We start from the raw sequence: 23,263 nt of genomic DNA, 5'->3' as shown, positions 1-23,263 counted from the left end.
TTGTTTGAAGGAAAAGGAATATCCAGAAAGTGGGCTGTTTTTAAAAGTGGGCTGACGAGTCCAGGACGTGCATATGTCTAAGAAGGAACTGCAGATGCTGGCTTAAACCGAAAATAGACACAAAAAGCTGGAGTAAGCGGGGCAGGCAGCATCTCTGGAGAGAAGGAATGGGTGACGTTTCGGGTCGAGACCCTTCTTCAGACTGACCCTTCTTCAGACAGATAAGGGAAATTAGAGATATAGACGGCCCCATACTCCCAATTCCTCTGTCTACACCACATCTGTGCCCAAGATGTGGTATTCCATAATAGAACATCCGAGATGTCCTCATTCTTTAAGGAACGGTGGTTCCCCTCTCCCATTATAGATGAGGCCCTCACTCGTGTCTCCTCGGTACCCTGCAGCTCTGCCCTTGCTCCCCCTCGTCGCAACAGAGGCAGAGCCCCCTAGCCTTCCACCCCATCAGCCGTCGCAAACAACACATAATCCTCCGAAATTTCTGCCACCTCCAACGGGGCACCACCACTAGCCACATTTTCCCATCTCCACCGCCTTCCGCAGAGGCTGTTTCCTCCACAAATCCCTGGTTAACATCCCTTCCCACCCAAACCACCCCCTCCCCAGGTACCTTCTCCTGCAACCGCAGAAGATGCGACACATGTCGCTATTCCTCCGCCATCGACTGTCCAGGGACCCCAACAGTCCTTTCAGGTTAGGCAGAGGTTCACTTGCACCTCCTCCAACCTCATCTACTGTATTCACTGTTCAAGATGTGGGCTCATACATCGGCGAGACCAAACGCAGACTGGGCAATTGGTTCGCGGAACACCTTCGCTCAGCCCCTGTGAACCAACCTGATCTCCCGTGTGCTGGTCACTTTAATTCTCCTTCCCATTCCTACACAGATCTTTTCTGTCCTCGGTCTCCTCCATTGTCAAAGTGAGGCTAAACACAAATTGGAGAAACAGCATCTCATATTTCGCTTGGGCAGCTTACAGCCCAGTGGTATGAATATTGATTTCTCTCACTTCAGGTAGTCCCGGCATTCCCTCTCTCTCTATCCCTCCCTCATCCAAGTCGCACTAGCTTCTCATTTTCACCCTACAAATAGCTTACAATGATGGTCTGTTTCCTTTATCTTAGTTTTTTGCATATCTTTCATTGTTTTTCTCTCCACATCAGTCTATATCTCTCGTTTCCCTTATCCCTAACCAGTCTGAAGAAGGGTCTTGACCTGAAACATTACCCATTCCTTCTCTCCAGAGAGGCTGCCGGTCCCGCTGAGTTACTCCAGCCTTTTGTGTCTATCTTCAGGACATGCATTTTCTTGTTAAAGTGAAGGGCAAGGCAGGTGGTCATAAGGAAGTTTGGATGACGAAAGAAATTGAGGCTCTGGTCAAGATGAAGGAGGAGGCATGGGGGCAAGTATTGGCAGCTGGGATCATATATCCCTGAAGGAGTTTCAGGAACTAAGGAGTATGCTTAAAAAAAAGCAATCAGGAGGGCAAAAAAGGTGACAGGATGGCTCTGGCAGATAATATTAAGGATTATCCCGAGAGATTTTATTAGCACATAAAACGGAAAAGGGGTAATCAGAAAAAGAATAGGGGCTCTCGGGAATCAAAGCGGTCAACTCTGTGTGGAGCCACAGGAGGTCGCCAAGATCTTCAATGAGTATTTCTCCTCTATTTTTATCATGGAGAAGGACATGAAGATGGAGGAACTCGGGACAGTCAGTGGAAGTATCTTGAGGGCAGTCAGTATTAAGGTTGGGGAGGTGCTGAAGGTCGTAACATGTACGAAGGTAGGCAAATCTCCTGGGTCTAATCAGATATATCCAAGGACATTGTAGGAAGCTAGAGAGGAAATTGCAGGTGCCCTGGCTGTGATTTGTGAGTCATTATTAAATACGGTGAGGTGCCGGAAGACTGGAGGGTGGCAAATGTTGTGCCTCTATTTAGGATTTAGCTGCAAGGAAAAGCTGGGGAACAATTGGCCAGAGAGTCAAGCATCTGTAGTCGGAAGGTTACTAGAGAGTATTATGAGGGATAAGATATACATGCATTTAGATAGATGAGTGCTGATTAGGGATAGTCAGCACAATTTTGTATGTGGGAAATTGTGTCTCATGAATTTTTGAGTTTTGTGAAGATGTGTCCAAAAAGGTTGATGAGGGCAGAACTGTAGATGTAAATATGGATTTGAACAAGGCATTTGGCAAGGTTCCATATGGTAGGCTGCTCTGGAATGTTAGATCGCATGGGATCCAAGGAGAACTAGCCAACTGGATAGAAAATTGGCGTCATAAAACGAGGCCGAGAGTGATGATGGAAGATGTTTTTTGGACTGAAGGCCTGTGACTAGTGGTATGCCTCAGGGTTCGGGGCTGGGCCCATTACTGTTTGTGGTTTATATCAATGATTTGATTGAGAGCGTACAGCGTATAGTAAGTTTGCAGATTATATTGTAGTTTGAATGGTATCGTAGATAATAAGATTGGTTGTCAAAAATTGCAGCGTGATCTTGATCGGTTGGACAGGTGGGCTGAGGAATGTTTAATGCAGAGAAGGGCGTGAGCAACACGGTGGCACAGCGGTAGAGTTGCTGCCTTACAGCGTCAGAGACCCGGGTTCGATCCTGGCTATGGATGCTTGTCTGTAGGGAGTTTGTACATTCCCCCCGTAATCTGCATGGGGTTTCTCCAAGAACTTCGATTTCCTCTCGTACTCCAATGACGCATTTGTAGGTTAATTGGCTTGGTATGAATATAAAAATTGTCCTTTGTGTAGGACAGTGTTAATGTGCGGGGATCACTGGTTGGTGTGGGCACGGTGGGCCAAAGGGCTTGTTTCTGCGTTGTATCTCTAAACTAAACTAAAATAAGTAGGCATTTGTTTATTAAGTATACCAATGGTGTTTATTTTATTCCTCAACAGAAATAGAGTGCTCTGACAATTATCAAGAGAACAATATACCAGAAGTAGAAAATGATCCATGTCCAGGTACTCATTTATCTAGCTACGGTTCACCAACCTCTTCAAGAAGTATACATCATTGTATACATCATTGTATAATTTGCTAATTGGCAATGCATGCCTACCTAACATTTGGTGATTTATAAAATTACATTAAACTTAAACCGAAGATAGACACAAAAAGCTGGAGTAACTCAGCGGGACAGGCAGCATCTCTGGAGAGAAGGAGTGGGTGACGTTTCGGGTCGAGACCCTTCAGTCGCCATGTAAGGTATGAAGAAGGGTCTAGACCCAAAACTTCACCCATTCCTTCTGTCCAGAGATGCTGCCTGTTACGCTGAGTTACTCCAGCATATTGTGTCCATCTTCTGAAATGTAGCTATAACTGTCTATAGTTTATTTTAATTTTAGCATAGTGTCTTAAGGTTTCAGCTGAGAAATTCATCAGTGCCATTTTTTTTATCATGCCTGTTCCAAAACAGCACTAGTTGGCTCATTCATATAATACAAAACAGTTTCATAAAAAGTAGGCATCTATGGTTGGATTTTCCACTTAAGCTGTAGTCTTCCTCACAACCTGAATCAAGGAATTAGCTCCTATACCATAATACAATTGACACTTTTCAGCTATTGCAGAGTGGGCAAGGAATTGGTGCAATAATGGGAGTGGTTGTAGAATCCTCCCAAGGATGGCAAGGAAGGGGGCGACAGTATCCTATCTGTGGGGCAGAAAATCCTGCAATGTTTTCTGAAAATAAATGCTTAATCCACGAAATTTCCTTGTGAAAAGACCAAATGTACAATCTTATCAAGTACCTGCTCTCAAAGTTAGGATTGCTTTCATTTTAGACATCATGCCCCGAGATACCTGTTGAGAAATGCTTCTCTGCATGAAACAAGTCAAGGATATTTTCATTTATGAGATATGTACTTTTGCATCTCCATATTGATGGACAATTGGCTATAGTGCAAAGCTCCTAAAAGGCATTACCGTGCAGACACTTCCTAGACAATTCTTCCACAAGTTTCTCCAGTTTTTTAGATTTAGAGATACATCGCGGAAACAGGCCCTTTGGCCCACCGTCCACGCCGCCCAGCGATCCCCGCACACATAGTGAACAAGATGGCCGCGCCGTTGTGTTTGTCTGCCTGTCGTCGCTCACCTGGAGATCGTAGTGTTCTTCGAGCCACTTTGGTTTACGACCGGCGAACCCTCCTGTTGATCCGACCCTCCGTCGTCGACTTCTTCAGTCCAGGTCCGGACAAAGTTTCTTCCAGCGATCGCTCCTCGATCAACTCCCGGTAGATGTGCGGGCCCAGCCTTACATCCACCGCCGCACGCACCGCGCTAGGAGGCGGGGTAAACGCGCGGGAACATTCAAAAATTTTAAAAACCTCGCCCGCGCTCATCCAACAGCGACCTACCTCGCCCAGCGCTGCGAAGTCGGACCTGGTCGACCTTACAGCTCCATCCACCGGCGCTCCCTCGAGCTCAGGTATGCCGCTCTTCGACCGATCATCCCGGTCCCTGGACTGCCGGCCCGCGGGCTCCCAGCAAAGCCATCTGTGAAGCGCAGCGGCGTGGTCTCCCTGAACCTCCGCCCGCTGGCGTGGGAGCCGCTACCGGACCGAAGCTCACCTGCTGTCCCTGCTGTCCCTGCTAAAGTGGCCCTGATCAACGCAAGATCCCTACAGAACAAGACCTTCATCCTCAACGACTTCTTCATCACCCGTGGATTGGACTTCTTACTGCTCACAGAATCCTGGCTTAACCCTGGTGAGCTTGCTCCACTCGTGGAACTCTGTCCTGATAACTGTAACTTCTTCACCTCGCCTAGGCTCTCCGGACGCGGTGGGGGCTTAGCCACTGTGTTTAAAAAACATTTCAACTGCCGCCTCCTGAACGCTGATCATTTCTCCAGTTTCGAGGTGCAACTAATTAAAGTAGGCCTAGCCTATCCCCTCTTAATTGTTCTTGTGTATCGCCCACCAAAAATGCATAAGGACTTCATCACCCAATTTGCTGATCTGATTTCTAGCATTTTGCCCAAATTTGACCGGATCATGATTCTTGGTGACTTTAATATTCATGTTTGCTGTCCCACTAAGCCTCTTGTGAGTGAATTTATGCACCTGGTTGAGTCCTTCAATCTGACTCTTCACACCACGGGACCCACTCACAAGTTAGGCCATACTCTCGACCTAGTGTTATCGTCCGGATTCCCAATCAACAACATTGAAACTACTGAAGCCCACAGCGCTATCATTTTTGACGCATCTCTGCCTTTATCTCCCGCCAAATCTCATCTCCCTGTTCGCTACTCCCGTGACATAAATTCATTGACTACCAGTAATTTCTCCGAGGCTCTCACAGCTGCCCCCAACATCTGCACTATTGAGGCCTCTCCCCCCCATCTCAGCACTGAGGATCTCGCCTCTTTATTTAATATCACTTGCTCTTCCATCCTGGATTCTATCGCTCCCCTTAAAATGAAAAAGCCTAAGCACAAAGGTCGGCCGTGGCTCAATGACTCCACCAAAGCCCTAAGAAGGGAGTGCAGAAAATCAGAAAGGAGGTGGAAATGTGACAAGCTTCAAATTTCCTTCGAAATTCTGAGAAACAATCTTCTCAAATACCAGGAAGCAGTAAAGTCTGCTAGAGCACAATACTTCTCCGACCTTATTTCCAAAAACTCTCATAACTCCAAGGTCCTATTTAGAACAATTACCTCTGTCATATGTCCCGCCCCCAGTACCAGCTTAGTTGGGTCCCCTGCTAAGTGCGAAGAATTCGCTAAATTTTTCACCAACAAAGTTGAGAACATTAGAATGAACATTTCCCCTCCCACCCGTGACCTAGCTGTCTCACTAGTCTGTTCATCTAAATTGGACTGCTTCCAACCCGCCACTCTATCCTCCCTTGCAAAGCTTGTCTCCGCTATGAAACCTGCAACCTGCCCCCTTGATCCTGCCCCCACTGCCCTTCTGAAGGATGTCATTGCAATAGCCGGTCCCAGCATCCTCTCTATTATCAACAGTTCTCTGGCCACTGGCACTGTTCCAACCAGTTTCAAACACGCGGTGGTCCAGCCCCTACTGAAAAAACCTAACCTAGACCCCACCTTGCCTAACAACTACAGACCCATTTCCAAACTGCCATTCCTGTCAAAAGTCCTTGAAAAGGCAATTCTAAACCAATTAGTGCCCTACCTGCACCAAAACACCATCCTGGAAAGTTTCCAGTCAGGTTTCAGAGCCCACCACAGCACAGAGTCTGCCTTGTTGAAGGTACACAACGACCTGCTTCTCGCCATCGACACCGGCGACTGTGCAATCCTGCTCCTTCTCGACCTCAGCACAGCGTTCGATACAGTGGACCACACCATCCTTATTGACCGTCTCCGGTACGCGGTTGGCATTGATGGCACTGCCCTGAGCTGATTCGCTTCGTACCTCAAAGATAGGAGTTTCGCCATCAACATAGGCAGTTATTCCTCTGCTCCAGCTAGCATCTCCTGCGGAGTTCCACAAGGCTCCATCCTAGGCCCCATTCTCTTCTCTCTATACATGCTCCCCCTTGGCCAAATCATTCAAAGGCACGGCATTTCTTTCCACTGCTATGCCGATGACACTCAGCTTTACCTCCCCCTGAAACCCAACAACCAGTCAAATTTAAACAGCCTCTTACACTGCCTTGAGGACATAAAATGTTGGATGGCACAGAACTTCCTCCAATTAAATGAGAGCAAGTCTGAGGTCATCCTATTCGGCCCCCCCGACTCCATCAAATTGATAACAGGCAGTCTTGGAAGTCTATCCTGCCTAGTCAAACCGCATGTCAAAAACCTCGGCATGATATTTGACTCTGCATTAAAATTTGATAAGCAAGTCAACGCTGTGGTAAAAGCCAGCTTCTTCCAACTTCGAACCATAGCTAAAATCAAACCTTTCCTCCAATTCGACGACACAGAAAAAATCATTCACGCTTTCATTTCCTCCCGCCTAGACTACTGCAACTCCCTATACACTGGGATCAGCCAATCTTCCCTGTCCCGCCTGCAACTGGTCCAATACGCTGCAGCGAGACTCCTGATGGGTACCCGTAAAAGGGACCACATCACCCCGATTCTGGCCTCTCTCCACTGGCTCCCTGTACGGTACAGAATCAACTTCAAGCTCCTCCTATTCACGTATAAAGCCCTAAATGGACACTCCCCCCCCTACATCAAAAATCTTCTAACCCCCCTCTCTAACTCCAGGTCCCTCAGGTCGGCCGACTTGGGGCTACTCACTATCCCGCGGTCTAGGCTTAAGCTCAGGAATGACCGCGCTTTTGCGGTTGCAGCTCCTAGACTGTGGAACAGCATCCCTCTCCCCATCAGAACTGCCCCCTCCATCGACTCCTTTAAGTCCAGGCTCAAAACCTATTTCTACTCCCTAGCGTTTGAGGCTCATTGAGGAGGCGCTGTGAACTGTTTGCGTGCTACTGTATGTTTCATTTTTTTTCCATTGGAACCTAATCAGATGTACAGCACTTTGGTCAACATGGGTTGTTTTTAAATGTGCTATACAAATAAAATTGACTTGACTTGACTTGACTAACACTATCCTACACACACTAGGGACAATTTTTTTTACATTTACCCAGTCAATTAACCTACAAAACCTATACGTCTTTGGAGTGTGGGAGGAAACCCACATTGTATTTAGTTTCAAGGTCAGTTTATTGTCGCATGTACCAGTTAAGGTACAGTGAAATTTGAGTTACCATACCTAAGCGAAAAGCAACAAGACACGCAACCACATAAAAGTTAACATAAACATCCACCACAGTAGATTCCACATTCCTCACTGTGATGGAAGGCAATAAAGTTTAATCTATTTCCTCTGAGCACCATAAAAACGCAGAAACGAGGAACTGCAAATGCTGGCTTACAAAAAAAGACAGTAGGTGCTGGAGTAACACGGCAGGTCGGGTAGCATTCCTGGAGAACATGGATAGGTGATGTTTTGAGTTGCGACCCTTCTTTGGACTCGGTCTTAAGAGGGATCCCAACCCGATCCATGTTCTCCAGGGATACAGCCTGACCCACTGAGTTATTCTAGCACTTTGTGTCACCATAAAAGTGCTTTTGTGTAAGAGAATGTTATGCATGGGTGGAGACAGGATATTTATTTGAACCCCTAAACGTTGTCGTTTGGCTATTATTGAAATATTCCTTTTCAAGTTCATTCCTACTTTAAATATGACATGATTCCATGAATCATGTCCACGGCCCTAGTGTGCGAGTCTGGAAGGCGAAGGAGTTGGTGTCTGGAATGCGAAGGAGTTGGAGTTTGACCGATATGCTCTCGAACGACAAGATTTAGTTAAACTTTAAACTGAGTTGTATCAATTAATAAAGAAACACTGTGTACACAATGTGTGGATCGTTACAACATCCTAATTCCTTTGACTTATATTGTTGCCAACGAGAAAATATTCCATTCAAATGTACTGTGTTACTATTGGAAGATTATTGAGACATCATTCTTACAATTATGTTAAGAATGCATCGTTTGTCTATTTCTCCGACCTACCTAGCAGGACGTTATGACATAACACTTTCAAATAAATATTTTATTTAGGCGGGTTTCCACAGAGATCCTCATTTGATCAAATTTACAGATGAGAGGGAATCAAGGCTGCATCACTGCACAGAGCCTTGAATGTTTAAGTGACAACAACAGGTATAAAATGTGAAAATGTTATGACCAATGACTTAAAAAATTGAAATCTAAATGAGCATTTCGTTGAGCTTTAAGAAGAAATTGGACCCTGGGATCTGAAAAACAGGTGATTTTTATTTTATGTTTTGCATATACTCACATGTTAAGTTCCTATGCCTTTGTATATGTTGCCGTGCAAAGAGCAGCAAAGTTCATGACTATTTTATGTAAGAACTTTTGGAACCCATGATATCCTCTTCCCTCCCTCATCCTCCCAGAACTCCTCATTCCTGTCATCTGAATTTTTGCACTTGCGTCATTATGTATGCAGTTATAATTATTTATTAGTTATAATTATTATATAACTTATAGCACAATTGAATAGGGCAGTGATGGGAGCATTTTCGCTTTAATGTCTGATTATGGAGTTCATGTGTTCACAGTGCAGAGAAAGGTGAGTATTTATATTTTTAATTAGGCCATTATAATAGTATATAAATGGGCAGCAAATCTAGGTTTCAATTGATATTTTTAAACATAGCTGAGAATAATAAATTAATTGTTTAATGCCACAATTAATTATGCGTTAAACAAATAAGCCGATCCATGAGCAAATTACCTACAAACATTCTAGACTATTTCATTCTTTTGATGCAAAACTTATTTGGCTCAAATTGACCAAACCAAATTAAATGAAGTTTGTCTTTCTATTAAGAAAATTATTTTGAGGTGAATATGGTTCCATTATGTTTGAGTCCACTGTGGTTCAGATTTTTGTAAAAATAGAATTTATGAAATGGAGTAATCTAAATTTCAACCACAAGGTTGACACAAATAGACAGAGCCAGTTCTAAACAAAATTTCAGAAACTAATACTTTGTCACCCTGCTTTCATCTTTTGAATTATTTTGTTGTCCACAACAACATATTCCATATTACTATTAGGGTATACCAGAAAGCAGCAAGGTTTTATTGAGATACCATGCTTGTGTTTACCTTATTAATACTACTTTTATCAATTAAGCTCTAATGTATTTATTTTTGACTTGCATGGCAGGCCATAACTGATCAAGTATTTTGTCTATAAAGAACAGATTTAGGAGGGTTCCCTCAGAAAATGGAATCACATTTATACCTGATTGAATCACATTTATACCTGCTTAGAGAATAGCATAAGGAACACAACACCTGAATATCCAAAGAACAGATGCAGAAATAAAAGATAATGTAACAGAAAACTTTCTCTTGAAAGGGCTTACATTTTGAGTCTCTGATATCCCCAAAATATATTTTATCTGAGTGAGAAGAATGGTATACATGTACATAAATAAAATGTTCTAAATGTAGCCATCAGGACAGGCATATAACAATCCAGAATAATTTGTGTTTATATCTTAAATCCTTGCTTCCTCCACTGGAAATGAATGTAATGCACCTGTCAAATTTGAAATCTATATTGGTATCGGTTTATTATTGTCACATGTATCAAGGTATAATGAAAAACTTTGTATTGCATGTTATCCAGGCAAATCATACTGTGCAAGAGTATATCAGGTCATAGAGGTACAAAGCATGGAAACAGGTCCTCTGGCCCACCTCATCTCTGATGCCCTTATCTCCCTCAATATCAGCAAAATGTAGGAGTTATTGGCTGCAGAAAACAAGTTGGTGTACATGCCCCAATCAGCATCAATGGTGCCGAAATGGTGATGGTCAAGAGCTTCAATTCCTAGGCAGAAATATCACCAACAATTTGTCTTGGACTAACCACATTGAAGCTACGGCCAAAAAAGCACACCAACACCTCTACTTCCTCAGAAAACTAAGGAAGTTCAGAATGTCTCCAATGACTCTGGCCAACCATACCAGTTTTCTATGTATCAGAGAAAGCATACTACCATCCTGTTGGAATTCATCACAGATCACAGTTTGGTGTAGGTTGTGCCCAAAACCACCACAAATTGTAGAGCGTTGTGGATAGAGTCCAGTCCACTATAGGAGTTAACGTTACCGGCCCTCCCCATCCCCTTTTAATAATAGTTTATTTGCATTTATGCAATTATACTTTTTGTACAACCTGCAGTTACAGTTGGGTAAAACATAGACATGAAGATAATCACAAAAAGCTGGAGTAACTCAGCAGGACAGGCAGAGTCTCTGGAGAGAAGGAATGGGTGATATTTTGGGTCGAGGCCCTTCTTCAGACTGGTTAGGGATAAGGAAAACAAGAAATATAGATGATTATGTAGAGATAAAGAAAAATGAATATAAGTTGTGTCAAAAAAGTAACGATGATAAAGGAAACAGGCCATTGCAAGCTGTTTGTTGGGTGAGAATGAGAAGCTTGTGCGACTTGGGTGGGGGAAGGATAGAGACAGGGAATGCCGGGGCTACCTGAAGTTAGAGAAATCAATATTCATACTACTGGGTTGTAAGCGGCCCAAGTGAAAATTTTGATGTTGTTCCTCCTATTTGCTTTTAGCCTCACTCTAACAATGGAGGAGTGCTCTTTACGATGCCTAATGTTTGTGGAATATTCAGTGCATCGAAATCTGCATTTGCATATTTCACTGAGCCAGTTGTACTAACATAATACTTTTCTGGCAGCATGTCTGGGCTTCAGTTGATTAATTTCTGCAGTCAGAATCACATGATATCATTATGTAGCACTACAATTCATGTAATGTTTATCAGTTATGAAGAAATGATCCACAAATGCTCTTAGATATTCTAACCCTTCAACATCAAGTTTATGAACTATAAATTGATCAACCCCTGTTTTTTATAAATTGTTATTGCACTTTCTTCTAGGTCTTTATTTTTAAATAAAGTTATATAAAAGGTTATTATAATTGTACGTTTGTGTACCCACGGAGGCAATTAGTTTTGTGTAAATACAATTAAGTAAAAACTAGACCAAGTGGACCCATTGGGCCAAAACCTCTGCATTGGTGCAGCACCCTCTCCTCCCCCTTCTCCCTCCCCCCTCCCTCCTCCCCCTCCCCCCACTCCATCCCCTTCAACGCCCCTTATCCTCCCTCCCTCCACTCCCTCCCTCCCTTCATAGGAAATAGATTAAATCTTAAAAATGTGAATAACTTAAAAAATATAACACCGATTTCAATTAAACTTCTTCCATTAGCACCAAAGGGACAATGGTGAGTAAGGTGCGCCTAAAATTGTCGCGCTATCGTGTACCGTTTTGGCTGTCGTTCAGGAACAAACAAACAAAGAAACGAGAGTTTTAGTATCTCGATTATATATTGGCCTGAATTTCTGATGCAAATGCAATTTTGTTTTTCAGAGTTCTAGACATGGTCAAATTTATAGGCCAGATTAGGAAGATCAACATGGTGTCACCTTTTGAACTACTTTGGTTTATTTTGTAGCCATTAATAATGTATCTCAAAGAAATGTACAGTTATACTGATAAAGAAGTTGGGCATTATTGAGTTATCGTGCTCACAGTTATCTTATGAATGCCGCAATAATGATTTTCCCTCAAAACAATGTCTGTTTTTTCTTGATCTGCTTGACAGGGCATTGCTGATCTCAGACCTCCCAACCCTTCCGAATTTGGCGGAAAGTTTCCGCTTTCTTATTTCATTTCCGCCATTCTGATTTTGCCTCACATTTTTCCGCAAGACACATGCCTCGCCGCTCGCCTCGCCCTGCCGCTGGCCTGGCCTTGCCGCTGTACTCGCCTCGCCGCTAACCTGGCCTCGCCTCGCCGCTGTACTCGCCTCGCCGCTAACCTGGCCTTGCCACGCCGCTGTACTCGCCTCGCCGCTAGCCTGGCCTGGCCTCGCCGCTGGTGTTGCCTTGCCGCTGTACGCCTCACCTAGCCGCTAGCCTGGCCTTGCCTCGCCGCTGTACTCGCCTGCCCTCGCCGCTGTACTCGCCTCGCCGCTGTACTCGCCTCACCTAGTTGCTGGCCTGGCCTCGCCGCTGTACTCGCCTGCCCTCGCCGCTGTACTCGCCTCGCCGCTGATCTCACCTCGTCGCTGTACTTGCCTCGCCGCTGTACTTGCCTCACCTAGCCGCTAGCCTGGTCTCGCCTCGCCGCTGGCCCAGCCTCACTTCACCTCACCGCTCGCCCGGCCTCGCCTTGTCGCTGGCCTGGCCTCACTTCGCCTCTCGCCGCTGCCTTCGCCTCGCCTCTCTCCGCTCGTCCAGCCTCGCTGCGGCGCGCGAGGCCCGTTGATGTTGAGAGGGGATGGAGGGTGGGGTTGGGTAGGGGGGAGGGGGGCAGTGGAACAGGAGGAGGGAGTGGAGGTCGGGGGGGTGGAGGAAGGGAGGGGAGTGTGGGGGTGGGAGGGGAGTGGGTGAGGAGGGGTGTGGGGGAGGAGGGGTGGGGGAGTAGATTTGGGGGGAAAGGGGGATGGGGAGGAGTGGTGGGGGAGTAGGGGGGCAGGAGGGGAGGGGGTGGATAGAGGGGGGTGGGGAGGAACACGGTTAGGGGGGACATGGACTGTTGTGATTGCTGTTGAAGACCACTGGAGCAAGTATGTCTTCAATTAAATTAGGTGTGTGTAGTTGTTTAAATGAAACTCTTTCTTCATAACTTAGTCATACATTTTATGACCATTGTTCTTTTATTCAATACCAAGAGAATTGAGATGTGTAAGGAAAAAGCAAAATAGAAAAAACAAAACAAAACAATTTTTTCTTTGTTGTAAAAAGTATTTCTGTTCAATAACCTTTCTATAATAGTAGAATATACTCATGATAGGCCTGACATTGTACATGCAGTCCAAGAACTACAGACTGTTGGAAATAATAGTCATTTTTTAACACGTGAATGTACGCGTACACGCATTTTTTTTTGCTGAAAATTTGTATTACGCGCCATATAATTTTTGATGTAAAATTCTGAATTTTGGACATCAAAATTCTGAATTTGTAAAATCAAATGTTGGGAGGTCTGTGATTTATTACTTTTCCCAAAAAAGAGGGATCATAGTGGGAATGTTATTAAGGCAAATTTATAGCGGCTTTGAAATAAGGTTATAGGAAAACACAAGGCAGGTACAAAATCACACAAATAAAAGCAGATATAAAATGTGAAATAAGTCAATAGGAACGGATATTAGGAAATTGGGAAATGTTCCCTGCAAATGCGTCCACGTTCTGATACTATAAATGTACATTTCATTTGAGTCAGTATAAGTGCTTGAACTTAAAATTGTTGCCAATAGGTCATCAATAAAATGCAACAGAAAAATTAGTGCTTATTTCAAGTCTGAGCTACTCGAACACTGAAGTCCTCCTCTCAAAATGCATGCAAAGCTTTCAACTGCAATCTAAATTGCAGAAATGCAAATACTTAGAAACATAGAAAATAGGTGCAGGAGAAGGCCATTCGGCCCTTCGAGCCAGCACCGCCATTCATTGTGATCATCCACAATCAGTAACCTGTGCCTGCCTTCTCCCCATATCCCTTGATTCCACTAACCCCTAGAGCTCTATCCAACTCTCTCTTAAATTCATCCAATGATTTGGCCTCCACTACCCTCTGTGGCAGAGAATTCCACAAATTCACAACTCTCTGGGTGAAAAAGTTCCTTCTCACCTCAGTTTTAAATGGCCTCCCCTTTATTCTAAGACTGTGGCCCCTGATTCTGGACTCGCCCAACATTGGGAACATTTTTCCTGCATCTAGCTTGTCCAGTCCTTTTATCATTTTATATGTTTCTATAAGATCCCCTCTCATCCTTCTAAACTCCAGTGAATGCAAGCCTAGTCTTTTCAATCTTTCCTCATAGGACAGTCCCGCCATCCCAGGGATCAATCTCGCGAACCTACGCTGCACTGCCTCAATTACAAGGATGTCCTTCCTCAAATTAGGAGACCGAAACTGTACACAATACTCCAGATGTGGGTCTTACCAGGGCCCTATACAACTGCAGAAGGACCTCTTTACTCTTATATTGAAAGCCTTTCGTTATGAAGGCCAACATGCCACTAGCTTTCTTCACTGCCTGCTGTACCTGCATGCCAACTTTCATTGACTGGTGTACAAGGACACCCAGGTCTCGCTGCACTTCCCCCTTACCTCACCTTGACACCATTGAGGTAATAATCTGCCTCCTTGTTTTTGCTGCCAAAATGGATAACCTTACATTTATCTACTTTATACTGCATCTGCCATGCACCTGCCCACGCACTCAACCTGTCCAGGTCACCCTGCAACCTCCTAACACCCTCTTCGCAGTTCACACTGCCACCCAGCGTTGTGACATCTGCGAACTGGCAAATGTTACTTCTAATTTCTTCATCCAAATCTTTAATATATATGGTAAATAGTTGCGGCCCCAACACCGAGCCTTGCGGCACTCCACTATATGCTATTCATAGACTATAGCTCTGCTTTCAACAAGGTCATCCCCACCAAGCTCACCACCAAACCCCACCAGCTAGGCCTCAGCTCGTCGTTATGCGACTGGATCCTGAATTTCCTGACGGAGCGACTGCAGGCAGTGAGACTGGGCCCACACCTGTCCTCCACTATCACCCTGAGTACCGGCACACCATAGGGCTGTGTATTGAGCCCCATGCTCTACTCCCTCTTCACACACGAGTTTGTTCCTGCATTCGACACCAACACCATTGTCAAGTTTTTGCAGACGACACAACGGTGATCGGGCTGATCACCAACAGTGATGAAACACACTACAGAGTGGAGGTGCAGAACCTGGCGGACTGGTGCTAAGATAACAACCTGTCCCTAAACACCTCTAAGACCAAGGAGCTGATCATCAACTTCAGAAGGTCACATAATGGGGAATACACTCTGATCTTTATCAATGGGGACAGTGTGGAGAGAGTGTCCAGCTTCAGGTTTCTGGGCACATATATTTCGGAGGACCTCACATAGTCCACTAACACTGCTGCGCTGGTCAAGAAGGCACAGCAACATGGGATTAATATTTTTTTGATTCAAGGTAAGAACGGAACACTAATAATATAAATATATTTCTATCCACCAGCAGAAGATAACAGAAAACTTTCAACACACAGCCAAAGTTCTTGGCCAGGTATGAAATAAATATGAAAAAAATATATATATCTGCCAACATATTTGTGAAGTAAATGTGCTCTTCTAAATAGTCATGCATAGTGCTTTAACATATGACCAATCATTATATGATATAACTTCGATGACCAAGTTCAAATGTGAAAAAGTACAAAACAAAGCCGGGTAGGCTGCAGGACTCTTCTGACAAATTGACTTTACAGGCGGATTTATTTAAAAGAGAAACACAGTTAATCATACAGCATTGGAACTGACCCTTTGTCCATGCTGCCCATCTAACAGTGCTATCTACCCACATTTGGCCTTTAGTCTGCTAAACCTTTCCTATTCACATTCCTGTCCAAATGTCTTTGAAATGTTGTTATTGTACCTTTCTCAGTTATTTCCTCTGGCAACTACTACAGTAAAATTTGTGCTTGTTTCAAGTCAGTGTTTCTTGAACACTTAAGTCCACCTTTCAAAATGCAGGTATCTCTCCATCTGAAATGTAGAATACAGGCTTCAATAAACACACTGGGCATCAACCCTGATTAATATATTTTACCTATAAAAACCGTGATTAATATCTTTTACTGAAACAATCTCAAAATCGAACTTCTATCAATATTCACATTTAAAAAAATTAACAGTTATTACCACACAGAGGAATAATATTTATTTGACTATAGTTTAGAGGGTACACTAATGATGCAAATATTTTTATTCAGCAACAGAAGAAGTTAGAAAATTTTCAACACACAGCCAAAGTTCTCAACCAGGTAATCTTTTATCCCTATATACCTGTCAACATATTTGTGAAGTAAATGTGCTCTGCTAAATAGTCATGCGTAGTGCCTTGACATATGACCAGTCATTAAATGATATGACTTTGATGAACAAGCTCAAATGTGAACAAGTACAAAACGCAGCTGGGCAGGCTGCAGGACTCTTCTGACGAATTGACTTTACATGCGGATTTATTTAAAAGAGAAACAGAGTTAATCATGCAGCATTGGAATTGACCCTTCGTCCATGCTGCCTAGATACCCTACCTAACCTCATTTTCCTCCGTCTTTGGCCTTTATTCTGCGCCCGGAATGAGGTGTCTCACACTAGGGCATCAGAGATGTCCTCATTCTTCAGGAAACGGGGCTTCCCCCCTTCCATTATAGATGAGGCTCTCGCTTGGACCTGCTCTATATCCCGCAAGTTCTGCTCTTGCTCCCCCATTCGTAACAAGGACAGAATCCCCCTTGTCCTCACCTTCCACCCCATCAGCCAGCATATCCAACAAATCAACGTTTCCGTCACCTCCAACGGGACCCCACTACTGGCCACATTTTCCCATCTCCTCCCCTTTCTACGTTCCGCAGAGACCGTTCTCTCCGTAACTCCGTGGTCCACTCATCCCTTCCTACCCAAACCATCCTACTTCACGGGCACCTTCCCCTGCAACCGCAGGAGATGCAACACCTGTCACGTTACCTCCCCCTCAACTCCATCCAAGGACCCAAACAGTCTTTCCAGGTGAGACAGAGGTTCACCTGCACCTTCTCCAACCTCAACTATTGTATCCGCTGCTCTAGATGTCAACTTCTCTACATCGGCGAGACCAAACGCAGGCTCGGCGATCATTTCGCTCAACACCTTCGCTCAGTCCGCCTTAACCAACCCGATCTCCCGGTGGCTGAGCACTTCAACTCTCCCACCCACTCCCAGTCTGACCTTTCTGTCATGGGCCTCCTCCAATGCCATAGTGAGGCCCACCGGAAATTGGAGGAACAGCACCTCATATTTCGCTTGGGCAGTTGACATCAGTCTGAAGAAGGGTCTCGACCCGAAACGTCACCCATTCCCTCTCTCCTAGATGCTGCCTGACCTGCTGAGTTACTCCAGTATTTTGTGACCCCATCTAACAGAGCTCTCTGCCCACATTTGGCCTTTAGTCTGCTAAACATTTCCTATTTACATTCCTGTCCAAATGTCTTTTAAATGTTATTATTGGACCTTTCTCAGTTATTTCCTCTGGAAACTACCACAGTAAAATTTGTGCTTGTTTCAAGTTAGTGTTTCTCGAACACCTAAGTCCATCTTTCAAAATGCAGGTAAAGCTCCATCTGAAATGTAGAATACAGGCTTCAATAAACACACTGGGCATCAACCCTGATTAATATATTTTGCATATAAAAACCGTGATTAATATTTTTTACCGAAACAATCTCAAAATCGAACTTCTATCGATATTCACATTTTAAAAAATGAACAATTACTACCACACAGAGGGATAATATTTATTTGACTGTAGTTGAGAGGGTACACTAATGATGCAAATATTTTTATTCAGCAACAGAAGAAGTTAACAGAAAATTTTCAACACACAGCCAAAGTTCTCATCCAGGTAATCTTTTATCCCTATATACCTGCCAACATATTTGTGAAGTAAATGTGCTCTTCTAAATAGTCATGCATGGTGCCTTAACATATGACCAATCATTACATGATATGACTTCAATGAACAAGCTCAAATGTGAACGTACAAAACACAGCCAGGCAGGCTGCAGGACTCTTCTGACAAATTGACTTTACATGCGGATTTATTTAAAAGAGAAACAGAGTTAATCATGCAGCATTGGAACTGACCCTTCGTCATGCTGCCCAGATATTCCATCTAACAGTGTTATCTACCCACATTTGGCCCTTAGCCTGCTAAACCTTTCCTATTCACATTCCTGTTCAAATGCCTTTTAAATGTTCTTATTGGACCTTTCTCAGTTATTTCCTCTGGCAACTACTACAGTAAAATGTGTGCTTGTTTCATGTCAGTGTTTCTCGAACACTGAAGTCCACCTTTCAAAATGCAGGTAATGCTTCATCTGAAATGTGGAATAGAGTCTTCAATAAACGCTCTAGGCAGCAACCCTGATTAATATATTTTACCTATAAAAAACGTGATTCATATTTTTTACCGAAACAATCTCAAAAATCGAGCTTATATCGATATTCACATTTAAAAAAAATGAACAATCACTACCACACATAAGGATAATATTTATTTGACTATAGTTAAGAGGGTACACTAAAGATGCAAATATTTTTATTCAGCAACAGAAGAAGTTATCAGAAAACTTTCAACAAACAGCCAAAGTTCTCATCCAGGTAATCTTTTATCCCTATATACCTGCCAACATATTTGTGAAGTATATGTGCTTTGCTAAATAGTCATGTATAATGCCTTTACATATGACCAATCATTACATGATATGACTTTGATGAACAAACTCAAATGTGAACAAGTACAAAACACAGCTGCGCCGGCTGCAGGACTCTTCTGACAAATTGACTTTACATGTGGATTTATTTTTAAAAGAAACACAGTTAATCATGCAACATTGGAACTGACCCTTCGTCATGCTGCCCAGATACCCCATCTAACAGTGTTATCTAGCCACATTTGGCCTTTAGCCTGCTAAACCATTCCTATTCACATTCCTGTCCAAATGTCCTTTAAATGTTGTTATTGGACCTTTCTCAGTTATTTCCTCTGGCAACTAAACAGTAAAATTTGTGCTTGCTTCAAGTCAGTGTTTCTCGAACACTTAAGTCCACCTTTCAAAATGCAGGTAAAGCTCCATCTGAAATGTAGAATACAGGCTTCAATAAACACACTCTGATTAATATATTTTTTACATATAAAAACCGTGATTAATATTTTTTACCGAAACAATCTCAAAATCGAACTTCTATCGATATTCACATTTTTTAAAATGAACCATTACTACCACACAGAGGGATATTTATTTGACTGAAGTTAAGAGGGTATACTAATGATGTAAATATTTTTATTCAGCAACGGAAGAAGTTAACAGAAAATTTTCAACACACAGCCAAAGTTCTAATCCAGGTAATCTTTTATCCCTCTATACCTGCCAACATATTTATGATGTGCTCTGCTAAATAGTCATGTATAGTGCCTTAATATATGAGCAATCATTAAATGATATGGCTATAATGAACAAACACACATATGACCAAGTACAAAACACAGCCAGACAGGCTGCAGGACTCCTGTCAAATCTAATCATTTTGCTTCAGGGCCTGGATTTTAATAATGCTTAAATTTACATGCAGTTTTATTTACAAGAATAACTTAATTTTCTGTTAAAGGGTCATGAGTCACTGATTGCTTGATAATTTATTGTCACATGTACTTGGTACAGTGAAATGCTTTGTTTAACATACAGTACACAGGTATGCAAAGAGTCACCACATATAGGGCGCTGACAGTTACAAAAGCACTCAATATAGTCCCAATTTCTTCCTTCCTGCCCCCAAGCTAGGTCTATCTTTGTTCTCACCAGCGTCTCCACGCCAGGTCCCTAATTGTGCTCAGTGGTGTGTCCTTGACTGACCACCAGGACACCAGTGGCCCGTCCTCGACTGTCCTACTCCCGGCACTCACGGGCCTGTGCTCTGTCAACCACCGGCACTCACGCTGGAGATAGCTCTCCGACGGCCGTCCACTCTCAACGGCCCGCCTCGCTCACCGACAGCCCTCCTTGCTTGGCCATCAGGCTTGTTCTCAGAGGTCACTTCGACCAGCGGGCTCGTCTTCGTTCACGCCGGCTGAGGCTGAGTCTGGGCATGATCGGTTTATGCAGCATGGAAATGGGCCCTTCGTCCATGCTGACTAAAATGCCCCGTGTAACTTATTCCTATTTGCCCCTGTTTGGTATGTGGCTGCTGAACCTTTCCATTTCACATTCCAGTTCAAATGTCTTTTAAATGTTGTTATTGTACCTTTCTCAACTTACAACAGTAATAAGATACTGTTAATAATTGTGCTTATTTCACGTTTCAGCTTCGCAAACACTAAAGTTCTCCTCTCAAAATGCTTGAAAAGCTCCCATCAGAAATCTAGAATGCAAACTGCAATAAACACACTGGGCATCTACCCAAAGTTAAAAACCATGACTAATATTTCTATCTAAACAAGCTACATAATCTAAGTCCATCATTATTCATTTAAAAAAAAAAAGAACAATCACTACCACACAGGGATATTTATTTGACGATAGTTAAGAGGGTACAACAATGATGTAAATATTTTCATCCAGCAACAGGAGAAGTTAACAGAAAATTTTCAACACACAGCCAAAGTTCTCGTCCAGGTAATCTTTTATTCCTATATACCTGCCAACATATTTGTGGTAAATGTGCTCTGCTAAAATAGTCATGCATAGTGCTTTAACATCTGTCCAATCATTACGATATGACTTCAATGAACAAGCTCAAATGTGAACAAGTACAAAACACAGCCAGGTAGGCTGCAGGACTCTTCTAACAAATTGACTTTACATGCGGATTTATTTAAGTTAATCATACAGCATTGGAATTGACCCTTTGTCCATGCTGCCCAGATGCCCCATCTAACAGTGCTATCTGCCCACATTTGGCCCTTAGCCTGCTAAACCTTTCCTACTCACATTCCTATCCAAATGTCTTTTAAATGTTGTTATTGTACATTTCTCAGTTATTTCCTCTGGCAACTACAACAGTAAAATGTGTGCTTGTTTCAAGTCAGTGTTCCTCGAACACTGAAGTCCACCTTTCAAAATGCAGGTAAAGCTCCATCTGAAATGTAGAATACAGGCTTCAATAAACACACTGGGCATCAACCCTGATTAATATATTTTACCTATACAAAATGTGATTAATATTTTTTACCGAAACAATCTCAAAATCGAACTTCTATCGATATTCACATTTTGACAAATTGACTTTACATCTTTACATGCGGATTTATTTAAAAGAGAAACACAGTTAATCATGCAGCATTGGAACTGACCCTTCGTCATGCTGCCCAGATACCCCATCTAACGGTGCTATCTGCCCACATTTGGCCCTTAGCCTGCTAAACCTTTCAATAGACAATAGGTGCAGGAGTAGGCCATTCGGCCCTTCGAGCCAGAACCACCATTCAATGTGATCATGGCTGATCATTCCCAATCAGTACCCCGTTCCTGCCTTCTCCCCATACCCCTGACTCCGCTACACTTAAGAACTCTATCCAGCTCTCTCTTGAAAGCACTCAGAGAATTGGTCTCCACCAACATATGAGGCAGAGAATTCCACAGATTTACAACTCTCTGACTGAAAATGTTTTTCCTCATCTCCGTTCTAAATGGCCTACCCCTTATTCTTAAACTGTGGCCCCTGGTTCTGGACTCCCCCAAAATTGGGAACATGTTTCCTGCCTCTAATGTGTCCAACACCTTAATAATCTTGTATGGTTCAATAAGATCCCCTCTTATCCTTCTACATTCCAGTGTATACAAGCCTAGTCGATCCAGTCTTTCAACATACAACAGTCCCGCCATTCTGGGAATTAACCTAGTAAACCTACGCTGCATGCCCTCAATAGCAAGAATATCCTTCCTCAAATTTGGAGAGCAAAACTGCACACATTACTCCAAGTGCGGTCTCACTAGGGCCCTGTACAGCTGCAGAAGGACCTCTTTGCTCCTCTACTCAACTCCTCTTGTTATGAAGGCCAACATTCCATTGGGTTTCTTCACTGCCTGCTGTACCTGCATGCTTCCTTTCAGTGACTGATGCACTAGGACACCCAGATCTCGTTGTACGTCCCCTTTTCCTAACTTGACACCATTTAGATAATAATCTGCCTTCCTATTCTTACCACCAAAGTGGATAACCTCACACTTATCCACATTAAACTGCATCTGCCATGCATCCGCCCACTCACACAACCTGTCCAAGTCACCCTGCAACCTCATAGCATCTTCCTCACAGTTCACACTACCACCCAGCTTTGTATCATCTGCAAATTTGCTAATGTTTCTTTTAATCCCTTCATCCAAGTCATTAATGTATATTGTAAATAGCTGCCGTCCCAGCACCGAGCCTTGCGGTACCCCACTAGTTACTGCCTGCCATTCTGAAAGGGATCCATTTATCCCCACTCTTTGCTTTCTGTCTGCCAACCAATTTTCTATCCATGTCAGTACCCTACCCCCAATACCATGTGGTCTAATTTTGCGCACTAATCTCCTATGTGGGACCTTGTTGAAGGCTTTCTGAAACTCGAGGTACACTACATCCACCGGCTCTCCCCTGTCCATTTTCCTAGTTATATCCTCAAGAAATTCCAGAAGATTAGTCAAGCATGATTTCCCCTTCGTAAATCTATGCTGACTCAGAACGATCCTGTTACTGCTATCCAAATGCTCCGTAATTTCGTCTTTTATAATTGACTCCAGCATCTTCCCCACCACCGATGTCAGACTAACTGGTCTATAATTTCCTGTTTACTCGGTCACTCCTTTCTTAAAAAGTGGGATAACATTAGCTACCCACCAATCCACAGGAACTGATCCTGAATCTATAGAACGTTGGAAAATGCTCACCAATGCATCCACGATTTCTAGAGCCACCTCCTTAAGTACCCTGGGATGCAGACCATCAGGCCCTGGGGATTTATCAGCCTTCAGTCCCATCAGTTTACCCAACACCATTTCCTGCCTAATGTGAATTTCCTTCAGTTTCT

General features: G+C 43.4%; 1 protein-coding gene across 1 annotated transcript in view; it reads left to right on the top strand.

Annotated features, from left to right (window-relative positions):
* Positions 1 to 23,263, top strand: part of LOC144598216 (uncharacterized) — a 78,079-nt gene that overhangs the window by 22,568 nt on the left and 32,248 nt on the right. The window contains exons 3-8 of the mRNA XM_078408100.1: positions 2,937 to 3,002; positions 15,674 to 15,721; positions 16,428 to 16,478; positions 18,044 to 18,097; positions 18,802 to 18,855; positions 19,547 to 19,600. Coding sequence (XP_078264226.1) covers positions 2,937 to 3,002; positions 15,674 to 15,721; positions 16,428 to 16,478; positions 18,044 to 18,097; positions 18,802 to 18,855; positions 19,547 to 19,600 — 327 coding nt within the window. The remainder of the gene's footprint in view (positions 1 to 2,936; positions 3,003 to 15,673; positions 15,722 to 16,427; positions 16,479 to 18,043; positions 18,098 to 18,801; positions 18,856 to 19,546; positions 19,601 to 23,263) is intronic.

This window comes from Rhinoraja longicauda, chromosome 11 (assembly GCF_053455715.1).
Source record: "Rhinoraja longicauda isolate Sanriku21f chromosome 11, sRhiLon1.1, whole genome shotgun sequence".
Classification (NCBI taxonomy): domain Eukaryota; kingdom Metazoa; phylum Chordata; class Chondrichthyes; order Rajiformes; family Arhynchobatidae; genus Rhinoraja; species Rhinoraja longicauda.
The sequence above is the reverse complement of the archived record's forward strand: the minus strand, read 5'-3'. Positions and strand labels throughout refer to the sequence as shown.